Here is a 22,726-nt window from a genome sequence, read left to right on the forward strand (position 1 = left end):
GGTTAAGCGGCCGACTTCGGCTCAGGTCATGATCTCACGGTCCGTGAGTTCGAGCCCCACGTCGGGCTCTGTGCTGACAGCTCAGAGCCTGGAGCCTGTTTCAAATTCTGTGTCTCCCTCTCTCTGATCCTCCCCCGTTCATGCTGTCTCTCTCTGTCTCAAAAATAAATAAACGTTAAAAATAAATAAATAAATAAATAAATAAATAAATAAAAATAAAAAAGAAAGACCAAGGGGAGAGTATAGAAAGTTAGTAGAGGAGGTCAGAGAACAGATTCTATAAAATGGCCACATTTATGGAATGGGGGAAGAAAAGAGAAAATGCAGAGGCCCGGAAACTAAGAAAGGACCACGTACAGGAGAGTAGAGATCTTAAAAGCACGGACTGGGTTGGTCAGCTCCGGGAAATGCTGTGGAGAGCACCCACGGGAAGAGGGCACGTGTTCTTCGTGTGGAGAAGTTGGAGTAGGTGGGTGCGATGGAGTCATGCTCCAGTGCTCCGTGCTGTCTTGGAAGCTTGTAGGAGTTCTTTATCCCTGTTTTTTTGTTTTGTTTTTGTTTTTGTTTTTTGTTTTTTTTAATGAAAAGGTGTTTTGATGTAATTGATTTTTTCAAAAAATGTCTAAGCCCCAGAGTAGACTCCCTGCTTTGAGTCATTGGAGTTCACTGCTGTATTCTGTGTGTGGCCCTCCTCCACCCCGTCTTCAAAAGCCTGAAGGTCCATTTGGCTTTGTACCCAGTGCTGGGACAGGGCTGTCTAGTGAAGAGAGCACACGCCTGAGCTGGCCTTTGGTCTCTGACCCTAGCAGCGCTTCTCAGCCTCTGAGCCCTGCTTTCCTCGTGTTTAAAGGACCAGCGTAACATGTAGTTGGGAAAATTAATGAGCTAATCAAAGCACTAGAATGGGATATGGCACATAGTTGGTACTCAGCAGAAATTTATTAAATAAAATAAAATAAAATCAGAGTTTCCAAAACCTGAAGTTTTAATTGAATAGCAATTTCTTCTGATGAGAAAAAAAAAATTAATCACAAGAAATTAAGATGATAGAAGTAGATTTCAAATCTTGGATCTTTTTATGTTCTTCCGTCTTTGACAAACTCTGTGGAGAACCGTGCTGAATAGAAACTAAAATCTGGAAGGGGGTGCTATATTGGCAACGTAGGATTCTGGGTACTTCACGGACCCCAAATTCTCAGAGTCAACTATTCTCTGCTTCAAGGATTTAGGGAATTTAAGTGATGCCTTTGTCTGAAGGCTGGAGATTCAGTGAAGTGGTGATTTACATTATGTTAGTGATTAACAACTGTACCTGTAAATCTTGCTTGGGGTCCTTTAAATCTCCTGTTAGTTATATTTAGTCATTTTAAGATGTATTTAGGTAGTTAATTATTATGAGTATGCACACTTAACTAGGAAAGTATGTTAACTCCCTTTCTGTGGCTTACCCTGCCTATGGGAAATCTACCTCTCAGACCATAAAATCAGAAACAAGGCAATAACTTCCACCTGATGGAACCTTGTTCTGGTTATTGGAGGAAATAAACTGCATACCTATAAAATGAGAGCAAATATTCCCATGCTTATATTTCTTAAATTCTTATAATTTTCTTGGAGATTTGATGATTAAGCAGAAATATTTTTAAAGCATCTTTTTTAAAGGTTTTGTTTGAGTAGGAAGAGGCAAATGAGGTAATTTATTTTCTTATTGTTTTAATTGAGGCATATAATTTACGATCCAATGAAATGCTCAGATCTTATATGTTTGATGAGTTTTTTTATATATGATTTCTTGTCAAATTGGCTTCCATACAACACCCAGTGCTCATCCCAACAAGTGCCCTCCTTAATACCCATCACCCACTTTCCCCTCTACCCCACCCCCCATCAACCCTTAATTTATTCTCTGTTTTTAAGAGTCTCTTATGGTTTGCCTCCTTCCCTCTCTGTTTATAACTTTTTCCCCTTCCCCTCCCCCAATGTTTGATGAGTCAAAAGCATACAGGGGGGTGGGAGGGAGGGGAGGGTGGGTGATGGGTATTGAGGAGGGCACCTTTTGGGATGAGCACTGGGTGTTGTATGGAAACCAATTTGACAATAAACTTCATATATTGAAAAAAAAAAAAGCATACAGCCGTGTAATCCACACCCCTGTCAAAATTCAGAAGATTTCTATCACCTCAGAAATTTCCTCCCACTGCTTCCCAGTTAATTCCTATTCTCCTACCCACAAAGGGAACCATTTTTCTGATGTCTTTCACCATAGATGAGCTCTGCCTATTCTAGAATTTAACAAAAATGGAATATATGGTGTGTGCTTTTTTGTGTCTGGCTTGTTTTCTTTAACTTTTATTTCGAACCAAATATAGGTTCACAAGATGTTGCAAAAATAGTACAGAGGAGTCCTGTGTACCCCTCACCCAGCTTCTCCCAGTGGTGACATTTTACATAACTATCGTACATTATGAAAACCAGGAAATTGAATTGTATAGTACAGTTAACTAGAGTACTATTTCTGGCTCAATTTGCTTATCAGTATATTGTTTTTGAGATGAAATGAAACTTTTTTTGTCACAATCTTTGGTATTGGCCACTAGGCTTGCTAATTTTGTAATGATGTATTTGTTAGTGGAGAGGAGACCAGCATTTGCTACTTAGGAGGCTTCTTTCCTATAAGGAATACCCAGTATAACTAAAAAAACCTAATCAGCCAACTGGCATGGGGGGGTGGCAGTCATAGCCCTGGCCCTTCCTCTTCACTTCTCCTCCCTTTCTTGGGAAAGACCTATGAATAGGTAACTCTTGCTCACCTCAGATTCTCCAGGGATAGCATATCTAAAGATTTGGGGAGGGGTGCCTGGGTGGCTCAGTCGGTTAAGCGTCCGACTCCGGCTCAGGTCATGATCTCATGGCTTGTGAGTTTGAGCCCCGCATCGGGCTCTGCGCTGACAACTCAGAGCCTGGAGCCTGCTTCAGATTCTGTGTCTCCCTCTCTCTGCCCCTCCCTGACTCATATTCTGTCTCTCTGTCTCTCAAAAATAAATAAACATTAAAAAAATAAATAAAACAAGTAAAAAGATTTGAGGAGACTCAGAGACTCCAGACATGTAATGTAGTGTCTTGGGTTTGAACCTAGAAATAAGAGAAAAACTAAGGCAGATGGGGATGGGGAGAAAGTTATCATCATGGTTGGAACTTATAATTTATAGGTGAGGCAGACATACATTCTCAACCTGAATCCCTGAATTAGACCATCACAAGCTGTATCTGCCTCAGAAGGAGCAGAGGAGAGCATCCTGTGCTCCCTAGTCAGGAAGTAAGGGATGGAGACGGGTCGGGAGTATTATGCTAGAGAGTATCTCTTCACAAGGAAGGAACATCAAGAGTGGGAAGTAAATATTCCTATGCCTACTGTTTCTGGGAAGAAACATTTACTTCTTTAAAAAAAATTTTTTTTTTAATGTTTACTTACTTTTGAGAGAAAGACAGAGAAAGAGCTTCAGTGGGGAAGGGGCAGAGAGAGAGGGAGACACAGAATCCAAAGCAGGCTTCAGGCTGTAAGCTGTCAGCACAGAGTCCGACCTGGGGCTCGAACCCACGGGCTGTGAGATCATGACCTGAGCCTAAGTCTGTCACTTAATCAACTGAGCTACCCAGGCACCCCTTAAAAAAAAGTTTTTTTAATGATGATTTACTTTTGAGACAGAAAGACAGAGTGGGAGTGAGCGAGGGGCAGAGAGAGGGAGACACAGAATCTGAAGCAGGCTCCAGGCTCTGAGCTGTCAGCACAGAGCCTGATGGAGGGGCTCAAACCCACGAACCGTGAGATCATAACCTGAACCAAAGTCCAGTGCTTAACCGACTGAGCCACCTAGGCATCTGACACTTGCTTCTTAATTACTGTCATATCTGCTCAGCCTCATCTCTTCATTGTAGACATATCAGTTCTGGCAATAAAGAAATGTCACTAACTTCAACATGTAATTAGGAAAATTGGTGTTATTACTTGGTAGTTCTTGGTATTACATTATCTTTTTCCGATTCAGTTTCCTCATTTTACCATATTGACATACTACATAGTTTATATAACATTCAAAACTTCAAGTATGCTGATACATGTAATAGCTGCAACTAGCAGAATCAGCTACCTCCTCATTTTACCAAAGTAACTGACACAGAGACAGTAAATGGAGAAACAATCACGAACACAGGCGAGTGTTAGTCTCTGAGCAAGGCATTGGGTGTTTGAGGAGGACGGAACCACTTCCTGCTGAAGTAGGACACCCATGATAGGAATGTGCCAAGTGGGCTCCACAGGCACCAAGCATTATCAAGGATTATGAATTATTATCACTTTCATGTGCATATATCTTAACTCCAATAAAACGCTTAGGAATTTGGGTGCTGGTGGTTTCGTGTGTAGGTGGCATCATTGATTTCTCTCATCTCAGCCAGAACTGTATTAATCATATATGAGACAATATGAAACTTCTTGGGTTACCACAGAGGCTCTGGGTTAGGCATATATTGTGGTCGCAATTGGGCACAAATCCAAAAAATGAGTGTGCTTTTATTAATAGAGGGAGATGGTTTTGCTGAGGTTGGAAAATGGTGTGGCTTTGGCTCTTAAATCATTTTACACTGTCTGTGGTCTCTGGCGGCTGTGTTTATTCTTTCACATCATCAGCGGGAAGTGAACCATTTTGCAGTTGGCAGTTAAGTCGAGATAAAGCTCGAGGGATTTTGGTTATGGATATTCCAGGTGATTGAGAAATAAAATGAATGCTTTTAGAGATAGCCAAAAGGAGGGGGAGACAACAAACAAGGAGTCAGAGCTTAGGATGTTCACCTACCTGGTAGCCGGTGGACTTTCTGAGCCTCAGTTTTCTCATCTGAAAAGTGGGGCTCATAATACCTTTCCTGTCTGCCTTAGGGGGCTGGTATAGGGAGCAAATGAGATCACATTCACAGGATAGATTTAAAAACCATAAAGTAAGCTGCTCAAATTCTTTCCATGATAGCATTCAATATAGAAAAATAACTAAAACTGAATCTTGATGCCGATTTTGGTAGAGGAAACATAATAATTTTCAAATTAATGGTGCAGTCTTCAGTTGTGTTGTGTTCAAAAGGTTTCTTTGAAACCTGGTTTTTTTGAAATAGGGAAAAGTGTTTCTCCAAGGAACAATACCATGATTGATGGTGAAGTTCCAGGGCTAGCCAAAAAGCCTGTTGAACTTCTGCTGCACCACAACGGGAGTTCTGTGGTGGACTGTGATCTGCAAGCCCTTCTGCTCTGGAGCAGTCCTCAGGGTGGAATGCCTTCTAGGGCAGAGGCTGATTAGTCCCCTGGGGGCTGAGGATTCTAATGGATGAAGGTCCAAAGGGAAGAGAGAAGGCTGTCCTCTCTGGAAATGCACAGTACGTGGAGGCTCAAGTCAACCAAACAGCCCACCCTGCCATGTTCCCCCCTGCCCCTTGCCCCTGCAGGAGAGGCTGCAGGAATGAGGCCCCAGCTGCTGGGCCTATGCTGTCATTCTTTTAAATATTTTTTTTAATGTTTATTCATTTTTGAGAGAGAGAGACAGAGTGTAAGTAGGGGAGGGGCAGAGAGAGAGGGAGACACAGAATCCAAAGCAGGCTCCAGGCTCTGAGCTGTCAGCACAGAGCCTGACGTGGGGCTCGAACCCATGAACCGTGAGATCATGACCTGAGCCAAAGTCAGATGCTGAACCGACTGAGCCATCCAGGTGCCCTGTGCTGTCATTCTTAAATCCTGTGATGTAAATCAGGAAGGCCTCATATTTTAAGACAATGATTTCTTGTGTTTGCTGAAGTATTTCAATTAATAGTTGAGAACATAATTTGAAATTGATAATTAAGTGCCTATGATGAAAAAGTGCCTATTTGAAAAAAATAGGTGCTTTTGAATTCTAATTTTACTGTACTAAAATGCTGTTTATAAATTATAAAAGCTTCATGAATCATCTCATCACTTCTCCATGTAATCTTTCCCTTTAAAATGCGTCTCCCATGGGGCACCTGGGTGGCTCAGTTGGTTAGGCGTCCAGCTTCAGCTCAGGTCATGATCTCACAGTCTGTGAGTTCGAGCCCATGTTGGGCTCTGTGCTGACAGCTGAAAGCCTGGAGCCTGCTTCGGATTCTGTGTCTCCCCCTCTCTCTGCCCCTCCCCCGCTCATGCTCTGTCTCTCTCTGTCTCAAAAATAAGTAAACATTTTTAAAAAATTAAAAAAATAAAATAAAGTGCATCTCCCAGTGTTGACTACACAGTGAGAACGTTCAGTGCTAGATAGGACAGCTTTGCCAAAGCCATCAGGTGTTTTCTTGGAGATTCTGATGGAGGGTGAGGCCCAGTACCTCTTATGAACAAGAAATTTGGGGAAACTGGAGAGAAGAAGCTGCCTCAGAAAAAATGAGCACCATAAAGTTGTAGAGTGTAGCTCTGTCATTTTTCAGGAGTAAATTAGTAACGGGAATCACACCAGAATGTTTCTTTCTTGATATATACCAAAAATGTGGGCGATGCCTCAGACATCATCTAACCACTACTAATAAGCAAGGACGACTAAATTCTTATTAATCATCTTGGGAGATGATCAGTTCTATATTCTTCTCCTTTTTCTTCTTCCCACTGCTTGCCTCGCTGCCCCCATGCAGTTGCACTGTTAGGAGACAGGAAAAAAAGAATCGAAACTCATGTTCTTTGGTTTGCTATTTCTTTGTGAGATGACACCTGGGAACTGCTCCTTTAGAAGCTCAACAGGCATCTATGTAACCATGTCACTTGCGCTTCTTTTTTGTGTCCCAAAATAAAACAGAAAAGTACATAACTAGGGTTAGGAACAATATAAATTACAATGGAAAGTTAAGAGATGGATACACTTCCACGAGCATAAAGCTTGGATTTTGGTGAACTCCTGTTTTAGGGACAGGCCCATTGGGTGGGCTTTCCAGGGGGGATGGAAAACTCATTAGTGATTTCTGCAAATATATCTCTGTTAAAAGTTGGAGCAAGGCTGAGAGTTAAGTGGGTTGACTAGAAATTTGCCTTTACTGTCACGGCAGTATTTAACTAGACTCTCCTCCCACTGATCTTTTACATTTTTCCCAGAAACAGCCCCTTGTCTGTGCTCCGTGGTCAGCCCCACCCCCACCCAGCAGTGAGATTGGTGGCTCCCTGCCAGCCTCTCAAAATGGGGGGCCTGCATTGCTTCCTCCCCCTGGTGACCTCCTCCTGATCTGCAGCCCTCAGGGCTTTGAGCTCTGGTTTACCACCAGGCCTCTGTTAATCCCCTGCACTTTTTTGCCAGAGTCTTCTTAAAGGGGAAGGTCCTCCTTTTCTGCTCCCTTGTCCCTTCAGCTCCTTGTCCTCCTTTTCTTCTTTCTCCTCCTCATCTCCTTTTTATCCCCTTCTTCTGTGCTTCATCCTGCCAGCTTTTTGTGGGCTTTTTATTTACTATCTTCATAGTAGAAAGAAGAATAAGAAACCATTTGTATACAAAGGAGCTCACAGTGGGAGAGAGGGTTCATGAAACCGTGGCTTTGCTTCTGTGCTGGGCATGGTACAGGCATGAACAGGATGGTCTGTTAGCCTAGAGGAGATCGTGACCAGGTGCCGAAAAGTCTGCACAGAAAAGTTTTCCACAGAAAAGTAACCCTGAGCTGGTCCAGGGGATGGGCAGGCTGGAGAAGAAGTGGGAAAGGGATTGAAGAGGCTATTCTGGACTTGTCAAAGGATGTGAGTGTGGTGCAGCATTTGAAAAGAGGAAGGGGGACGAGAGGTGAGCTTGGAGGCGTGAACTACACTGTGAAGAGTGAGCACCCTTAAGATATGCATTGTGCCTGATAGGCCAGCAGAAGTCAGAGGAGGCCTTTGAACAGGGAAGGTTAGAGTTTGAGATGCTTCCTGTGGCCACAGGGAGTCATGTGGAGAGATGAACAAGGCAGGGGAGAGGCTGGAAAGAGCCTGTTGAGAGGTCTGTAGAGTTTGGGAAGGAGGTGACACAGGCTTAAATGGAACCAGCAATCCCGGTGATGGAAAGAAGAGGAAGAACAGGTGACCCTTAGGTGTGAAGGGGGAAGAGTTTAGCGCCTAGAAAGGAGCTGCTATAATCAATAAGATGGAATAGAGAATGCACAGACAACTGGGCCCCCTCCAGGAAGTCCATTTTTCTTTCATCCGTTATTTTTTATTCCTCTGCTCCTTTAAAATCACCTTAAAATCTACTTCAGAGATATTGTCTGATTAATTCGGGGCTTTCTGATATCCTAACCTTTCTATTTATCCCAGTCTTTCCTTTATAGGTATTCACCCATTCAGTCATTCCATCCACAAATGTTTATTGAGGACCCACTGTGTGCCAGGCACTGGATTTGGGCATAGGGGCACAATGATGAAAAGACCGTGCATAGGCCCTCACTAAAGCTTCGAGTATAGAGGAGTGGACAGACAATAAAACATAATACTAAATAACCTAACATTAAACAGCTTGTGGGGGGGTGTAAGGTAGGAGATGAAGTTTGAGGGGTTGGTGAGAGTCAGATCATACAGGGCCTTGTAGACCATGGTCTGAAGATGGAATCTTATCCCAGGAGAAGTGGACAAAAAGCTAGTAGGGCTTGTGGTGACAGAAAGCAGAAAGACATGGTTCTGGGATGTCACTGAGGTTGGGGCTTGAACAACCAGGTTGATGGTAGTGGCATAGATTGAGGTGTTACTGTGTATTTTTCAAGTATGTGGCTCATGTTGCACTTAAGTTATTCTACCAGCATCACAGCTAACACACCTGGCAATACTTGGTGTCACATCTCACTCAGCTCTGCACACTCCCCACAATGTGACATGTGCAGTACATGGAGAGGCCATGTCACATGTAAACATGTGCCTCCACTCTTGACTTGGGCCATTGAATCAAAGCTGCGTTTGGGAGTAGAAGAACCTTGAGCTGTTTTAACTTTTTCTAATGAGGTAAGAAAAATGGTCGAGAGAGGGAAAAACTGAGGCCGAAACAAGAAAATAAAAGCTCCTAAGAAAACTGTTCCTTTTGCTGACAGCAGAGGCTGGATGTGGGGAACAAGAGGATGGCAGTAGATCGAGGTGCCCAATCCATGAAGCCTTAGGGACCAGGGAAGAGGACATGTTTCTGTGCATGATGATTAGAATGCATGTTCCCTGGCATCTGATGGCCTGGCTTCAGGTCAGGATTCACATGGGCATCTGAGCTCTTTGGACTCTGAGTTGGGAAAGCTTGTGAGTCATTCCTCGGGTTGATGTAAACAGCAGTGCTTGAGTGAGTGCCTGGGCTGTCTCTGGAGAAGGAGAACAGATAGAGCCAGGGTCTGATGATGAGAATTTTCCATTTTATGGTGGTGATGGCCTGGAAAGCCTAGAATGATTTATTAGCCTTCACACAAGACCATTCCTTAGCTTAGGAGACTATATTGTATAGATCCACGGTGAAGTGGAATGCTCAAGTGGTTTGTTTTCCCCTCCAATGTTTTGGATGCTGAAGCTTTCAGGGAATACTTTACTGAATTGCTGTGTAATTGAATTGACTTCAAAAGGCTTGAACACATTTACTTGAAGCATTATTTTTATTTTCTCTGATTTCAAGGTAGTTATATTTTAACAAAATCTTTTTGTTGCTGTTGTTACAAAGGAAAACTAATCAAAGATATGTACCTTAATAATTGTTTTTAAAGTTTATTTATGACTATAATGAAGCCTTATATTTACATAATGCTTTACAATGCACAAAAACATTGTCCCATGTTTCCATTTTATACACACAACCACCCCAAGAGGTGAGCAGGGATTGGAACCCCTTTTCACAGATGAAAGGATGGGGAAGTTGTGCAATGAGTGGGTGCCTCAGTCACATAACTAGAAAGAGATTTGGGACTTGAATCTCTACCATTTGACTCTAAGGACAGGTATCTCTCTTCTGTATTTTGGGTGTGAAGTCCCACAAAAAATGTGGGAATGGGACACACGATATTTGAACTCCTGTTTGGTGATGGGCATTGGTAATGCCCTTCACACATCTTGTCTCATTGAATCCTCACAACTCTAGGGCAATTATCACCATCCCCACTTTATTGATGAGAAAAATGTTCCCCAGAAGGTTCACAAACTAACCAAAGCTAGTGAGTGATGGGGCTGGGATTTGACCAGGAATCCAAATCCTGAGCTGACTCTTCTTAACCAGGAGCCTGTCTGTACTGTTCCATGAGGAAAGATCACACTGCATCAAAATCCTAGAGGAGAACACAGGCAGCAACTTCTTTGATCTTGGTCACAGCATCTTCTTACTAGACACATCACCAAAATCAAGGGAAAATGAAAGCAAACATTATTGGGACCTCGTTAAGATACAAAGCTTCTGCACGGTGAAAGAAACAATCAACAAAACTAAAAGGCAGCCTAAGGAATAGGAGGAGATGTTTGCAAACAATATATCTGATAATGGGTTCATATCCAAAATCTATAAAAAAGTATCAAAGTCAACACCCAAAAGACAAACAACCCAGTTAAGAAATGAGCAGAAGCCCTGAATAGACACTTTTCAAAGAAGACGTCCAGATGGCTAACAGACACATGAAAAGATTCTCAAGATCACTCATAATCAGGGAAATACAAATCAAAACCTTGATGAGATACCACCTCACACCTGTCAGAACGGCTAAAATTAACACAGGAAACAATAGGTATTGGCGAGGATGTGGAGAAAGGGGAACCCTCTTGCACTATCGGTGGGAATGCAAACTGGAGCAGCCACTCTGGAAGACATTATGGAACTTCCTCAAAAAACTAAAAATAGAACTACTCTATGACCCAGCATTTGTACTATTACCTAAAGAATACAAAAATACAGATTTGAAGGGGTACATGCACCCCAGTGTTTACAGCAGCATTTTCAACCGTAGCCAAACTGTGGAGAGAGCCCAAATGTTCACTGACTGATGAACGGATAAAGAAGATGTGGCATATATATACAATGAAATATTAGCCATAAAAAAGAATGAAATCTTGCCATTTGCAATGACGTGGATGGAGCTAGAATGTATTATGCTAAGCAAAATAAGTTAATCAGAGAAAGACAAATGCCACATGATTTTACTCATGTGTGAAATTTAAGAAACAAAACAGGTGAACATATGGGAAGAGGGGGAGAGAAGAAGGGGAAACCACAAGAGACTCTTAATGATAGAGAACAAACTGAGGGTTGATGGAGGATTGTGGGAGATGGGCTAGATGGGTGATGGGTATTAAGGAGGGCACTTGTTATGATGAGCACTGGGTGTTGTATGTAAGTGAAAAAGCACTGAATTCTACTTCTGAAACCAATATTGCACTGTATATTAACTAACTAAAATTTAAATTGAAAAGGAGAGACTTAAAAAATAAACGTATTAGGTAACAGCAGCATTAATTTTACTAAACTTTACTAAATTCAATTTACTAAATTATTCTCTTTTCACTTTTAGACAAAGATAGCTCTCCTAAACATTTTTTATAAAATAAGACGAATATGCAAGAAATAAATACTTGTCTCTTGGAAGAGAATGAAACTAACAGTCTTAAATATCCTTTGGTCACAGCAATATTTGATGCTACTCTTAAGACTATGGACTGAGGGGCACCTGGGTGGTTCAGTCAGTTGAGAGTCCGACTTTGCCTCAGGTCATGATCTCACGGTCTGTGAGTTCAAGTCCCGCGTCGGGCTCTGTGCTGACAGCTCAGAGCCTGGAGTCTGATTTGGATTCTGTGTCTCCCTCTCTCTCTGCCCCTCCCCCACTCATGCTCTGTCTCTGTCTCAGAAATAAATAAACATTAAAAAAAAAAAGACTATGGACTGAGAGGTTTCTTTTTTTAATATTTTTCAAAAAGTTTGTTTTGAGAGAGAGTGTGCATGCACGTGTGTGCATGTGAGTGGGGGAGGGGCAGAGAGAGAGAGACAAAGAATCCCAAGCAGGCTCCCCACTGCTAGTGGGGTCCAATACGGGGCTCAAAATCACACCATGGGATCATGACCTGAGTGGGAATCAGACGTTTAACCGACTGAACCACCCAGATGCCCCTGGAAATGAGATTTCTAATCTGTGGAACTGATGTCGCATGTCTCAGTGTGAAGTGAAAGTCTTATTATGGACAGCTAACAAACCCGGATGATGATCTATTTAACCCTAGGGTTTTGGTATAATAATTGCTTATTAACATGAATTTCTCATTCTTCACCTTTGAACCAAAGTAGGCTCTCTTTGTATCCATTTTTTTTTTTTTTTTTCATGCTACTTGTCCTTAGGCCCACGTTCTCTGGTAGGAGATGCTTAAAAGGGGCTTGATTTTGCTACTGATTTAATGAAGCTTGTAGGATGAATCGTGTTGTACTGATTAGTATTGCTGTATTTTCCAATTAAAAACAAAATGGCGCAAATGTGCTTTTATCCCAGATGACTGCTACACTGAGAAACTTGGTTGATTCACCACCAGCAAGAAGTAAGTTGCTAAGCATCAGTGCCCTCCCCCAGCTCTGCGCGGTGATGGGACAGTACATGGCTGACAAGGATGTCTGCACCAATATTGCCAGAATATTCAGGTAGGTGGACTAGGAAAACAAAGCAGCCTTACACAAATGCTAAGGCTTAAATTTGGGGGGGGGGGTATCTTTAATATTTGCGTATGTGTGGCTGGCAAGGAATCCTATTTTGCTTCTGCACCTAAAAAAAAAAAAAAGTAAATCTAATGGCCTAAGTTCAAAAAAAATGATTTAAACTGATGACTCTCATATGGTTTTCTAATGCGATTCTAAATTCATCCATTGTAAGTCACCTTAGTTCTTTGGTGAGTCAGAAGTTATCCTAGGGTTTTTACACAAACAAAAATTCCTCTTAGCTTATTGGAGATAAATAGCTATATCACAAAACATGGTAAACTTTCTAGTACACTTGGAAACGGTACTTAAGGGTTTTAACTCAAAAAGGGGAACGTTGCTTAGAAAGTCTCATCTGACCTGATTTGTAAGAGAAGGTTATTTTATTTCAGTTGTTTGACTGAACTTTGGCTCACACATTCACTAATCATGTTCACACTTCACTCCAGGAGTGATGACCATCTGAATCCAGGTTGCTTTAAAGCAAGATGTTTAATTTCAGAACAGTCTTTAAATTATTATATTTCCTCCCTCACTGCTCCTTGAGCCAATGTTTTAACATAATTATCCTTCTCAAGAGACCTGGGCATTTCTTGAACTTCACTGTAATTGTTTAGCAAAATAGAAAATTTCCTGAACACTGAATTGGTAATTGACCACAGTATGAGGATGAGTCCAGATTTGATTTTCAGCACTGTGCTTTCCTGCCTGGATACTTAATTTGGGGTACTTATCACTCTCATTTTGAAGCACTGTAAAATCATAAGTTTTGTGTTTATACATGGTGGCATGTAGGGATCCAATTTTCATTTTTTTTCCACGTGGATAGTCGGTTGTCCCAGCACTTTTTATTGAACATGGCATTTTGTTTTTGCACTGATTCTAAATGCCTAGTTAAACACAAGCAAGGTTCCTTATACTTGTAGGTCTGTTTCTAGGCACTTTGTTTGGTTCGTCCTCAGACCAGTACCACACAGTTTCCAGTGTTATAGATTTAAGTCTTGCTATAAGGTAAGATGAGTCCTTTGCCTCTTTTCTCCTTTAACGTCCAAATTCTTCCCTCTTTCTCATGAATTGGAGAATCAGCGAAGGTCTGGGATAGGAACTTTAGCATTTTTCATAGAACAGCACTGAGTATGTAGAGCAATTGGGATGCAAGAGTGGAGAATTGACACCTTTATGATACTGAGTCTTCCACCAATAAACATTTATGATGTCTTCTTTTATATTTTTCCATAAAATTTTATTATTTTCTCCAAAAAGATTTTGCACATCTTTTGTCAGATTTATTTCTTCATGGCTTTTGCTGCAATTATGAATGCAATCTCTAAACATATTTTTAAGGGGACTAAGAGGTACAAACTTCTACTTATAAAATAAATAAGTCATGGGGAAGAAAATACAGCATAGGGAATACAGTCAGTAATATTGTAATAACTTTATGTGGTGACAGATGGTGACTACACTTATCATGGTGAATATGTTATAATGTATAGAATTGTCAAATCACTGTGTTGGAGACCCGAAACTAATGTAATAGCACATGCTGACTATAAAAAAAGTATATAAAATATTTCCTAATAGGCTGTTGCTGGTGTACATAAATAGTATTTAATATTTGCTTTTTAATTTTAATCCAGGAATCTTTTTCTTTCTTTTTTTCAACGTTTTTTTTTTTTTTTTTTTTTTTTTTGATTTTATTTTTGGGACAGAGAGAGACAGAGCATGAACGGGGAGGGGCAGAGAGAGAGGGAGACACAGAATCGGAAACAGGCTCCAGGCTCTGAGCCATCAGCCCAGAGCCCGACGCGGGGCTCGAACTCCCGGACCGCGAGATCGTGACCTGGCTGAAGTCGGACGCTTAACCGACTGCGCCACCCAGGCGCCCCAATTTTAATCCAGGAATCTTAATGAAATTTACATCTAAGCATTAGTCTATAGATTGTCTTGGATTTTGTATGCAATTTGTCTGCAACTAAGAATAGTTGCGGGTTTTTTTCCCCATCATTACAACTCTTCCCTGCTGTTCCCACCTCTTTCTAATTGTATCACTCAGGATGTCCCATACAAAGTTGTAAGAGTGTTGGACCTGCTGCCTTTCTCCTGCAGAGAAATATTTGAAAGAAAATATTTGAAAGAAATATTTTTGTGGTTTTACCAGTTAAAAATAATATTTACTGCAGGTTTTTGTAGATACCCTTCAGAAGGTTAAGGAAGAATTTTCTTGCACTAATGGGTGTTAGATTTTCTTGAATGCTTACCTAGTATCTATTTTGATTATGTAGATTTTCTTTTCTAAATTCATTAATATAGTAGATTACAGATTAATAGGTTGTCTGATGTTAAGCTGCTATACATTGCTAGGTTGAATTGACTAATATCTTGTTTAGGATTTTTCATCTATGCGTTAGATGAAACTTGTACTTTTCCTTTTGCATTGTCCTTGTTTGGTTTTAGTGGCAAGTTTATACCAGCCTCATAAAATGAGTTGGGAAGTGTTCCCACTTCTTCTCTATTATCAAAGAATTCCTGAAAATTGAACTTATCTGTTTCTTGAAAAGTTTGTAGGACTTGCTTGGAAAGTTATTTTATCCTGGTGTGTGTGTAAGATTTGTGTGTATCATTGACCACAGATTCACTTTCTTTAGTGGCTATATATCCAGCCATATTTCCTCTTGGGTTAGTTTCAAAAAGTTCTATTTTTATAGGAATCTATAAAAATCGATAGCACTACTAGGAATTTACCCAAGGGATACCAGAGTGCTGATGCATTGGGCACATGTACCCCAATGTTTATAGCAGCACTTTAAACAATAGCCAAATTATGGAAAGAGCCTAAATATTCACCAACTGATGAATGGATAAAGAAGATGTGGTTTATATATACAATGGAATATTGGCAGTGAGAAAGAATGAAATCCTGCCATTTTGCAGCAACATGGTTGGAACTGGAGGGTATTATGCTAAGTGAAATAAGTTAGGCAGAGAAAGATAGATATCATATGTTTTCACTCATGTGTGGGTCTTGAGAAACTTAACAGAAGACCATGGGGGAAGGGAAGGGGAAAAAAATAGTTACAAACAGAGAGGGAGGGAGGCAAACCATAAGAGACTCTTAAATACAGAGAACAAATTGAAGGTTGATGGGGATGGGGGAGAGGGGAAAGTGGGTGATGGGCTTTGAGAAGGGCACTTGTTGGCATGAGCACTGGGTGTTGTATGAAAGCCAATTTCACAATAAACTATATTTAAAAAAAAAAAAAAAGTAACCCTATGTGTATTTGAGCTTTCTGGAAACCAAAACAAAACAAAACAAAAAAACCAAAGTTTATTTTTATTTTCCCATTTGGCATTTCTGCAGCAAACTTACTTCTTACCATGACTGCTGTGCAGCCTTGGCCAACTGTTCCAGATGTTATGCCTTGTTTTTGAAAGTGATAAACAAATACCAGAAGAAACAGGTCAGTTCTTCATGTATTTAATTCTTCAGTTTGTCTTTGCATTGGGGTATTTGTATAAGCCCATGTTAAATGACCTTATGTTTTGAACGTACAGGTTTCTATCGGAAGCTTCCATTTGATGTGTAATGGGCAGCCCCAGGAGTCAGAGTTATCTGTAGGAGTTGAGGAGAGACTAGTTGGAGGGAGAAATGGCTACAATGGGATGTTGATGCGGTAGGATCCCTGGTTTAGGGAAGAGGATGGATGCACAGTGTTGTTGCTGCCAGTGATCCCTAGACACTTAGACGAGAGTCATCCTGGGGTGGGATGGGGGTTATTTGCAGGCCCAGTCCCAGGCTTGCTGAGTGGGTGGGAAGGGGCCTGGCCATCCACACTTGACTGAGAACCACGGGGACTTCTGATGCAAAGCACAGTTTGGGACCCCCTGCACGGGTATACTCTAAAGATTCTTCTAGACTGGAAATTCTCTAATTCTTTGACACTTTAGTATTTAGAAGATGAATCATTCCAAACAAAGGTAAATATTAGAAAGAAAACAGAGGCGCCTGGGTGACTTAGTTGTTGAGCGTCTGGTTCTTGATTTCATTGCAGGTCATGATCTCACAATTCGTCAGATCGAACTCTGCATCAGGCTCTGTGCTAGCAGCCCAGAGCCTGCTTGGAATTCTCTCCCCTCTCCCTGCCCCTCCCCTGCTTACTCTCTCTCACTCTGTCTCTCAAAATAAATAAATGAACGTTTAAAAACGTTTTAGAAAGAAAATAATTTGGTTTTAATGAATTGGGTAATAGTATATAGAGCTATTTAAAAAAGGGAAGATGTCACAAATGACTCCACCTTAATATAATCATAATAGTACAGACATTAAATTTTATTATGAGTCTTTGACTATTCATTAAATGCAGTTTATTCAGATTTATAAATGATTACAGTTACATCAACTGTTTAGTGACATATTTTATACATGAACACAATATGTATTTCAAATATGGTAAGTTTCATCAGCTTTAAACCAAATAATTTATATGTATACTAAGAACATTTTAATATAAAGCTTTTGTGTTTGTTTATATTGGCCATCTCAAAACCACCTCAAAATATAACCCATGTTTCCACAAATAGCGCTGAATTTATTTTTACCCAGCCAAGTACTTCTGCTGAGAATAACTAAGTTTGTCAGATTTTATGCTATTATTAGCTAATTTATTAAAATGTTACTAGTCTCTTTTTGGTTATACAGATGACAGAGAAGTATCTATGCTCATATTACACTATTACTACATTTTAAAGATGGTAAAACCTTGCTTAAAGCGTTAGTAATTTTTATTTGGCTTTTAAACACTGATCTACAAATGCGTACTTGAGTTTCTGATTCTGAGAATTTGGGTTACAAATGCTTTCACCTACATATTTTGTATTTTTTTCTAAATTACATACTTTGAAAGATTTCAAGGTATAAGAATTTGCTACGTCAGGTGAAGAATGATTTGATTAATCTACCTGAAAGATTCTCCATTGCTGTTAAGTGTCCATTAAGCATTTGTCTAGATCTTGGCATAATGTATTATCATAACTGTAATCTTAGGGCAAGTGAATTAATCTGGTGAAAAGCTTAGACACTCCTATTCCTGGTTTTCTTTTTAAGTAAAAGAATAAAATGGCAGAAATATATTTTACATTAAAAGAATTCTTTTAGATCTTATACTTTAAAAGTTTAGTTATGGATTTTGTTTGTAAATGTGCTTTTATGATTTTCATTGTAATTTTATTTTACCATCATTATTCTTTTTTGCTTTGGTGTTTTGATTTTGGATGATTTAGATAACTATAACCAGAGAAGGCATCTTTGCTTGCACTAGAATTTTCAAATGAGGGTTAAAGAATGCATTTTGGTTTAACAACTTGAATTCAAGTTATGTCATAACCTGTAAATTTTTAAAAAGGAAGAATACACATCAGTTCAGTACTGATAAATAGTCCTATTGTTGTGTAGCATTACTAGTAAATAACCGTTTGTTTTTCTGATTATAGCTTGGATGATGGCCGTGTTTAATAAACAGACAAAAATCCTGGTATCTTGCCAATATAAGACATTTGAGATGTCAACACAGCTAAGGGTATGCTTTTGCTGGTGTAAGGGACTATATATCTTAAAGTTTAATCTGCATAAAATTTTACTGTGGCTCTTAGCAAACTACTTTTCACCTTGGACCAAAAGTTCTCATAAAGCAAAATTGGTGTTTCAAAGCCATCTTTTTTCTCTATTGATCTATATGACAATTTTGTGTTCCTATTAAAATTATTTTGGTTAGAAGAAGAATGAAGAGCACCTTGCAAACTATGTACAGTTCATGTTGTTTCCAGAACCATCAAGGAAATGCATAATTTATTAAATTATTTTAATCATTGCAGTGAAGATCATATTAAAATATATTACATATTTCCTTGCTTTCTTAGAAGACACTAAGAATAATTTAATCTCTTCTTGATGCCAAAGGTCAATATTACAAACATTAATTATTGCTCTAGAGGCTATTTGTCCCATAGTGCGAGCATGAGTCTGTTGATGAGATTCTTTCTTTTTTTTTTTTTTGAGAGGGATACAGAGGGTGAGCAGGGGAGGGGCAGACAGAGAGAGAGAGAGGCACAGACTCCGAAGCAGGTTCTAGGCTCTGAGCTGTCAGCACCGAGCCCCACGCAGGGCTCACAAAATGTGAGATCGTGACCTGAGCCCAAGTCGGACACTCAACCGACTGAGCCACCCAGGCATCCCTGATGAGATTCTTTAAATGTTTTTGTCCTTTCTGTAGATTTCTCTCTCTTCCCTTTCTATTGATTGTTAATTCTGTCCTTGGTAGTCTTTACTTGTCTTTACTTTCCTTTTGCAATTATTTGCTTGCAATTAGTAGGAGAACCTCATAATAAAACTTGTTAAAAGTATCAGCTAAAAGGGGCACCTGGGTGGCTCATCGGTTAAGCGTCAGACTTCGGCTCAGGTCATAATCTCACAGTTCATGGGTTCAAGCCCTGCGTTGGGCTCTGTGTTGACAGCTCAGAGCCTGGAGCCTGCTTTGGATTCTGTGTCCCCTCTCTCTGCCCCTCTCCACTCACACTCTGTCTCTCACTCTCAAAAATAAATAAAACATTAAGAAAAATAAGTCTGTTTTTATTTATTTTTGAGAAAGAGAGTGAGCATGAGTGGTGGAGGGGCAGAGAGAGAGAGAGGGGACAGAGGATCCCAAGCAGGCTCTGAGCTGACATCAGCAAGCCTGGTACGGGGCTGTAACTCATGAACCTTGAGATCATGACCTGAGCCAAAGTCAGACATTCAAGTGACCAAGCCTCATGTCTTCTGCTTTTTGCGCCAATAGCTGGAGCCTTTCTTAGCTAGAGAAAATGAGATGGTTTATTAGACTCTTCCGTGAATTTTTCTGCCAGACTTGTGTCAAAACAAGTAGTCCTGGAAAAAACAAGACAAACAAAAAAACTAGTCCTGGGACCAAACCCGGTGATAACATTGATAATGCTTTGATAACACAGCCAATCACACTGATGAAGCTTCAGGCACTGGTCAGAATGAACCACTTAGATTCATTCAGGTGAATTCAGGTCTTCTCCTGCAGGACCCTCAGAATGGCTTGCAAAAGGCAGGGCTCATTAACCTCAGTTAGCTAGACAGACCATGAGTTGCTGATTCATAATTGGTGAAATAATCCCCAAATTTTATTGTTAAAATAATCACCAAATATTCCTACCGATGTCCTGCTTTGAGAAAGTTCAGTATATACCCATATTGAAATTTTGTAAGTTTGCAACAGATAAATTTGAGGAAGATTAGTGCATATACAATCAAATGATGGCCCAGTTTTTTCCACCCCTCTTTGCACTTCTGTGACGTGGGCCTGTGTCTGAAGGCTGTGCTACCAGCCAGGGTTTCTGGTTTATCAACAGTCTCAGAGAAAAGGAATCCACCCCTCCCAGCTCTTACAAAGGACTTCCTCAGGGAGAACAAGGGAAACTTCTTTGGCTCCTGTCTGGGAGGTTAATTGGTCCAAAATCCATGGTACGACTAATCACTCCAGTTCCCATACACACAAAAACGGAGAGCAAAGCACAACGTTTCGGTCAGCTCGATGCAGTTTGAAAGCTAAACTTTAGCATTAGGTAAAGCCTCTATTAAAAATGGTAACCCAAATTCAATTAAATGACAAATCTCATTTAAGAAATGTGCACATATTGTATGCTCTCTGGTGTAAACTACATTTGGTACAAACCAAATGTACAAACAGATGGGCCTAGTAACGCAGGGATGAGCAGGGTCAGTATCAGCCTTGCAAATCAGGGCCTGCCCTAGGAGGTGCCTCTGACGTCACCATTGCTGCATTTAGCATCTCCGCAAAATATGCTTGGGTTTGTTTTTTGGAAGAACATGAAGGGATTTTCCCCATTTCTTCTGTAAATATCTACTGGGCAAGAGATCCAGTAAAATGCCTCAAATGAGATTTGTATGATGGGCAATTTTTTACGGAGGTCATGGTCTAAAAAGAATAACCTTTATCTACATTCCCATCACATGCCCATCGAGCAACTGACTATCTGGCTCTCTCCATTTGAGATATGGCCAATTTCTTGTTTTTTTTTTTTTTGTTTTTTTTGTTATTGTTGTTTTTGTTTTTGTTTTTTTTAAACAGAACATCCAGAGGCAGGACCCTCATCAGAGCCTTCAAAAACACTGTCTGGGAATTGCCCGACATGTCCTTGCTTGTGCTGCTTTTAAAGTCATGCCTCTCTCATTCCATTTAGACTTCTTTTAGGGTAAGCGATCATGTTCGGCCACGTACGCACAGCAAACACTGTCTGATTTGGAATGCTCAGGCATCGTGGTGTTGACAGTGAGACCTGGAATGTCTGAAAGGTATGGGCTGAGAGCACAGACATCTGCCATTTTTCTCGCTGTTCCTCTGTGATGCAGCCACAGCCATGCAGCCGTCCAGAGATAACGTGACCTCTCTCTCCCCTCCATCTTTTTTGGGGCCAGTGAGGATTTGTTAGGGAGGCGCCTCCACCCCTTCCCCTGGAGCCTTTATATGGTAACTTGGCTCCTGGCTCACCCTCTTCCTCCTGCCTGGCAGGAGCGTGCCCTGTGGCTGTATTCCCAGCCCCTCTGCAGACACATTCCCACTGCTAGCATTTGGCTGAGCTTGCTCCTTTTTTCAGCCTTGGCCTTGGTCTGCACCCCTGACCGGGCGGGCAGCACAGTAAGCCCTTAGCTTGTTCATTCTTTCCAGCTCCTGCTGCTTTGCCCTTGTGGAACTGGCTCTACCCCGCTCAGCACGGAACCCAAACGCCTGACTTATGTCTGCGGACTTAAGAACAGAACAGAGCACAGTGAAATTCTAGCCTCGCCTGGTGCTTTTGAGGGATAGCCACGTCCAGAAGCATATAGTTGGTGCTCAGGAAATGGCTGCTGATGGAATGGATAGATGAACGGAGGCATCAAGTATAATCCCTGCAGGTTTTTAAATGCTCCTCTACTTAGAGTCTGGGTATTGAGTCACCAGCATCCCAGATCCTGCCATTTTGTATGGTTCAGCACTTATGCAAACTGCTGACCCACTTTCAGCACCGCAGGGTTAATTAGCGTTTTTGCCGTGGTGCAGTGTGTGTTCCAGATTGGTAAAGTTTATCTGTTCTTCAGCTCACCTGTATGTTCAATTCATGTTGAGGTTTCGTTCGAAGGTGGGAAGTTGGGTAAATGTTGTAAAATTGCAAATCGTGATTCAGCTCGCAGATCCAGATTGCATGAGAAGTTCCTAACCACATTTTAAATGGGGCATCTTGAAAATCTTTCTAAAATGTTTTCTTTTACTTAGTAGAAGTAGTTCTCTCCTAAGTAAGTGGAGTCTGATGAACATAGTTTATTCTTTCTGTGATAGTTTGATGTAGTTCCTTCCCTATGGTCAACATTATACACACCAGTTATTTTCAGGCCAGGTGGGAAGGGTGTGGGAAATGAGGAGGAATGTGTTCACCTTGGCTGGCTATGTGCGGGGAGTAATAATGTCAGGTAATGCAGAACTGGTCACATGGGGCTGGATGGTGCATTGGACACTGGCTTTGACATTTAACAGGCAGTGGATGTTTTTGAGCAAGGAAATGATGTAAGAGCTGTGCTTCAAGAAGTGGTATTGACAGGCGCCTGGTTGGCTCAGTCAGTTGAGTGTCTGACTTCGGCTCAGGTCATGATCTGACAGTTCAGGGGTTCAAGCCCTGCGTCGGGCTCTGTGCTGACAGCTCAGAGCCTGGAACCTGCTTCAGATTCTGTGTATGTGTCTCTCTCTCTGCCCTTCCCCTGTTCATGCTTTGTGTCTCTCAAAATTAATAAACATTAAAAAAATTGTTTTTTAAAAAGAAGTGGTATTGACAGGGGCATCAGGGTGGCTCAGTCAGTTAAGTGTCTGACTCTTGATTTCGGCTCAGGTCATGATCTCAAGGTTTGTGAGTTCAAGCCCCATGTCGGGCTCTGTGCTGACAGCACAGAGACTGCTTGGGATTCTCTCTCTCCCTCTTTCATTGTCCCTGCCCCACTCATT

The 22,726-nt window shown here is 41.0% G+C and overlaps 1 protein-coding gene across 1 annotated transcript in view; it reads left to right on the forward strand.

Annotated features, from left to right (window-relative positions):
- The window catches only part of ARMC2 (armadillo repeat containing 2), a 102,279-nt gene that overhangs the window by 57,429 nt on the left and 22,124 nt on the right, over positions 1-22,726 (forward strand). Inside the window, exons 12-13 of the mRNA XM_032593234.1 lie at positions 12,475-12,620; positions 16,036-16,135. Coding sequence (XP_032449125.1) covers positions 12,475-12,620; positions 16,036-16,135 — 246 coding nt within the window. The remainder of the gene's footprint in view (positions 1-12,474; positions 12,621-16,035; positions 16,136-22,726) is intronic.

The sequence above is a fragment of the Lynx canadensis genome, chromosome B2, assembly GCF_007474595.2.
Source record: "Lynx canadensis isolate LIC74 chromosome B2, mLynCan4.pri.v2, whole genome shotgun sequence".
In the NCBI taxonomy this organism is placed as follows: Eukaryota; Metazoa; Chordata; class Mammalia; order Carnivora; family Felidae; genus Lynx; species Lynx canadensis.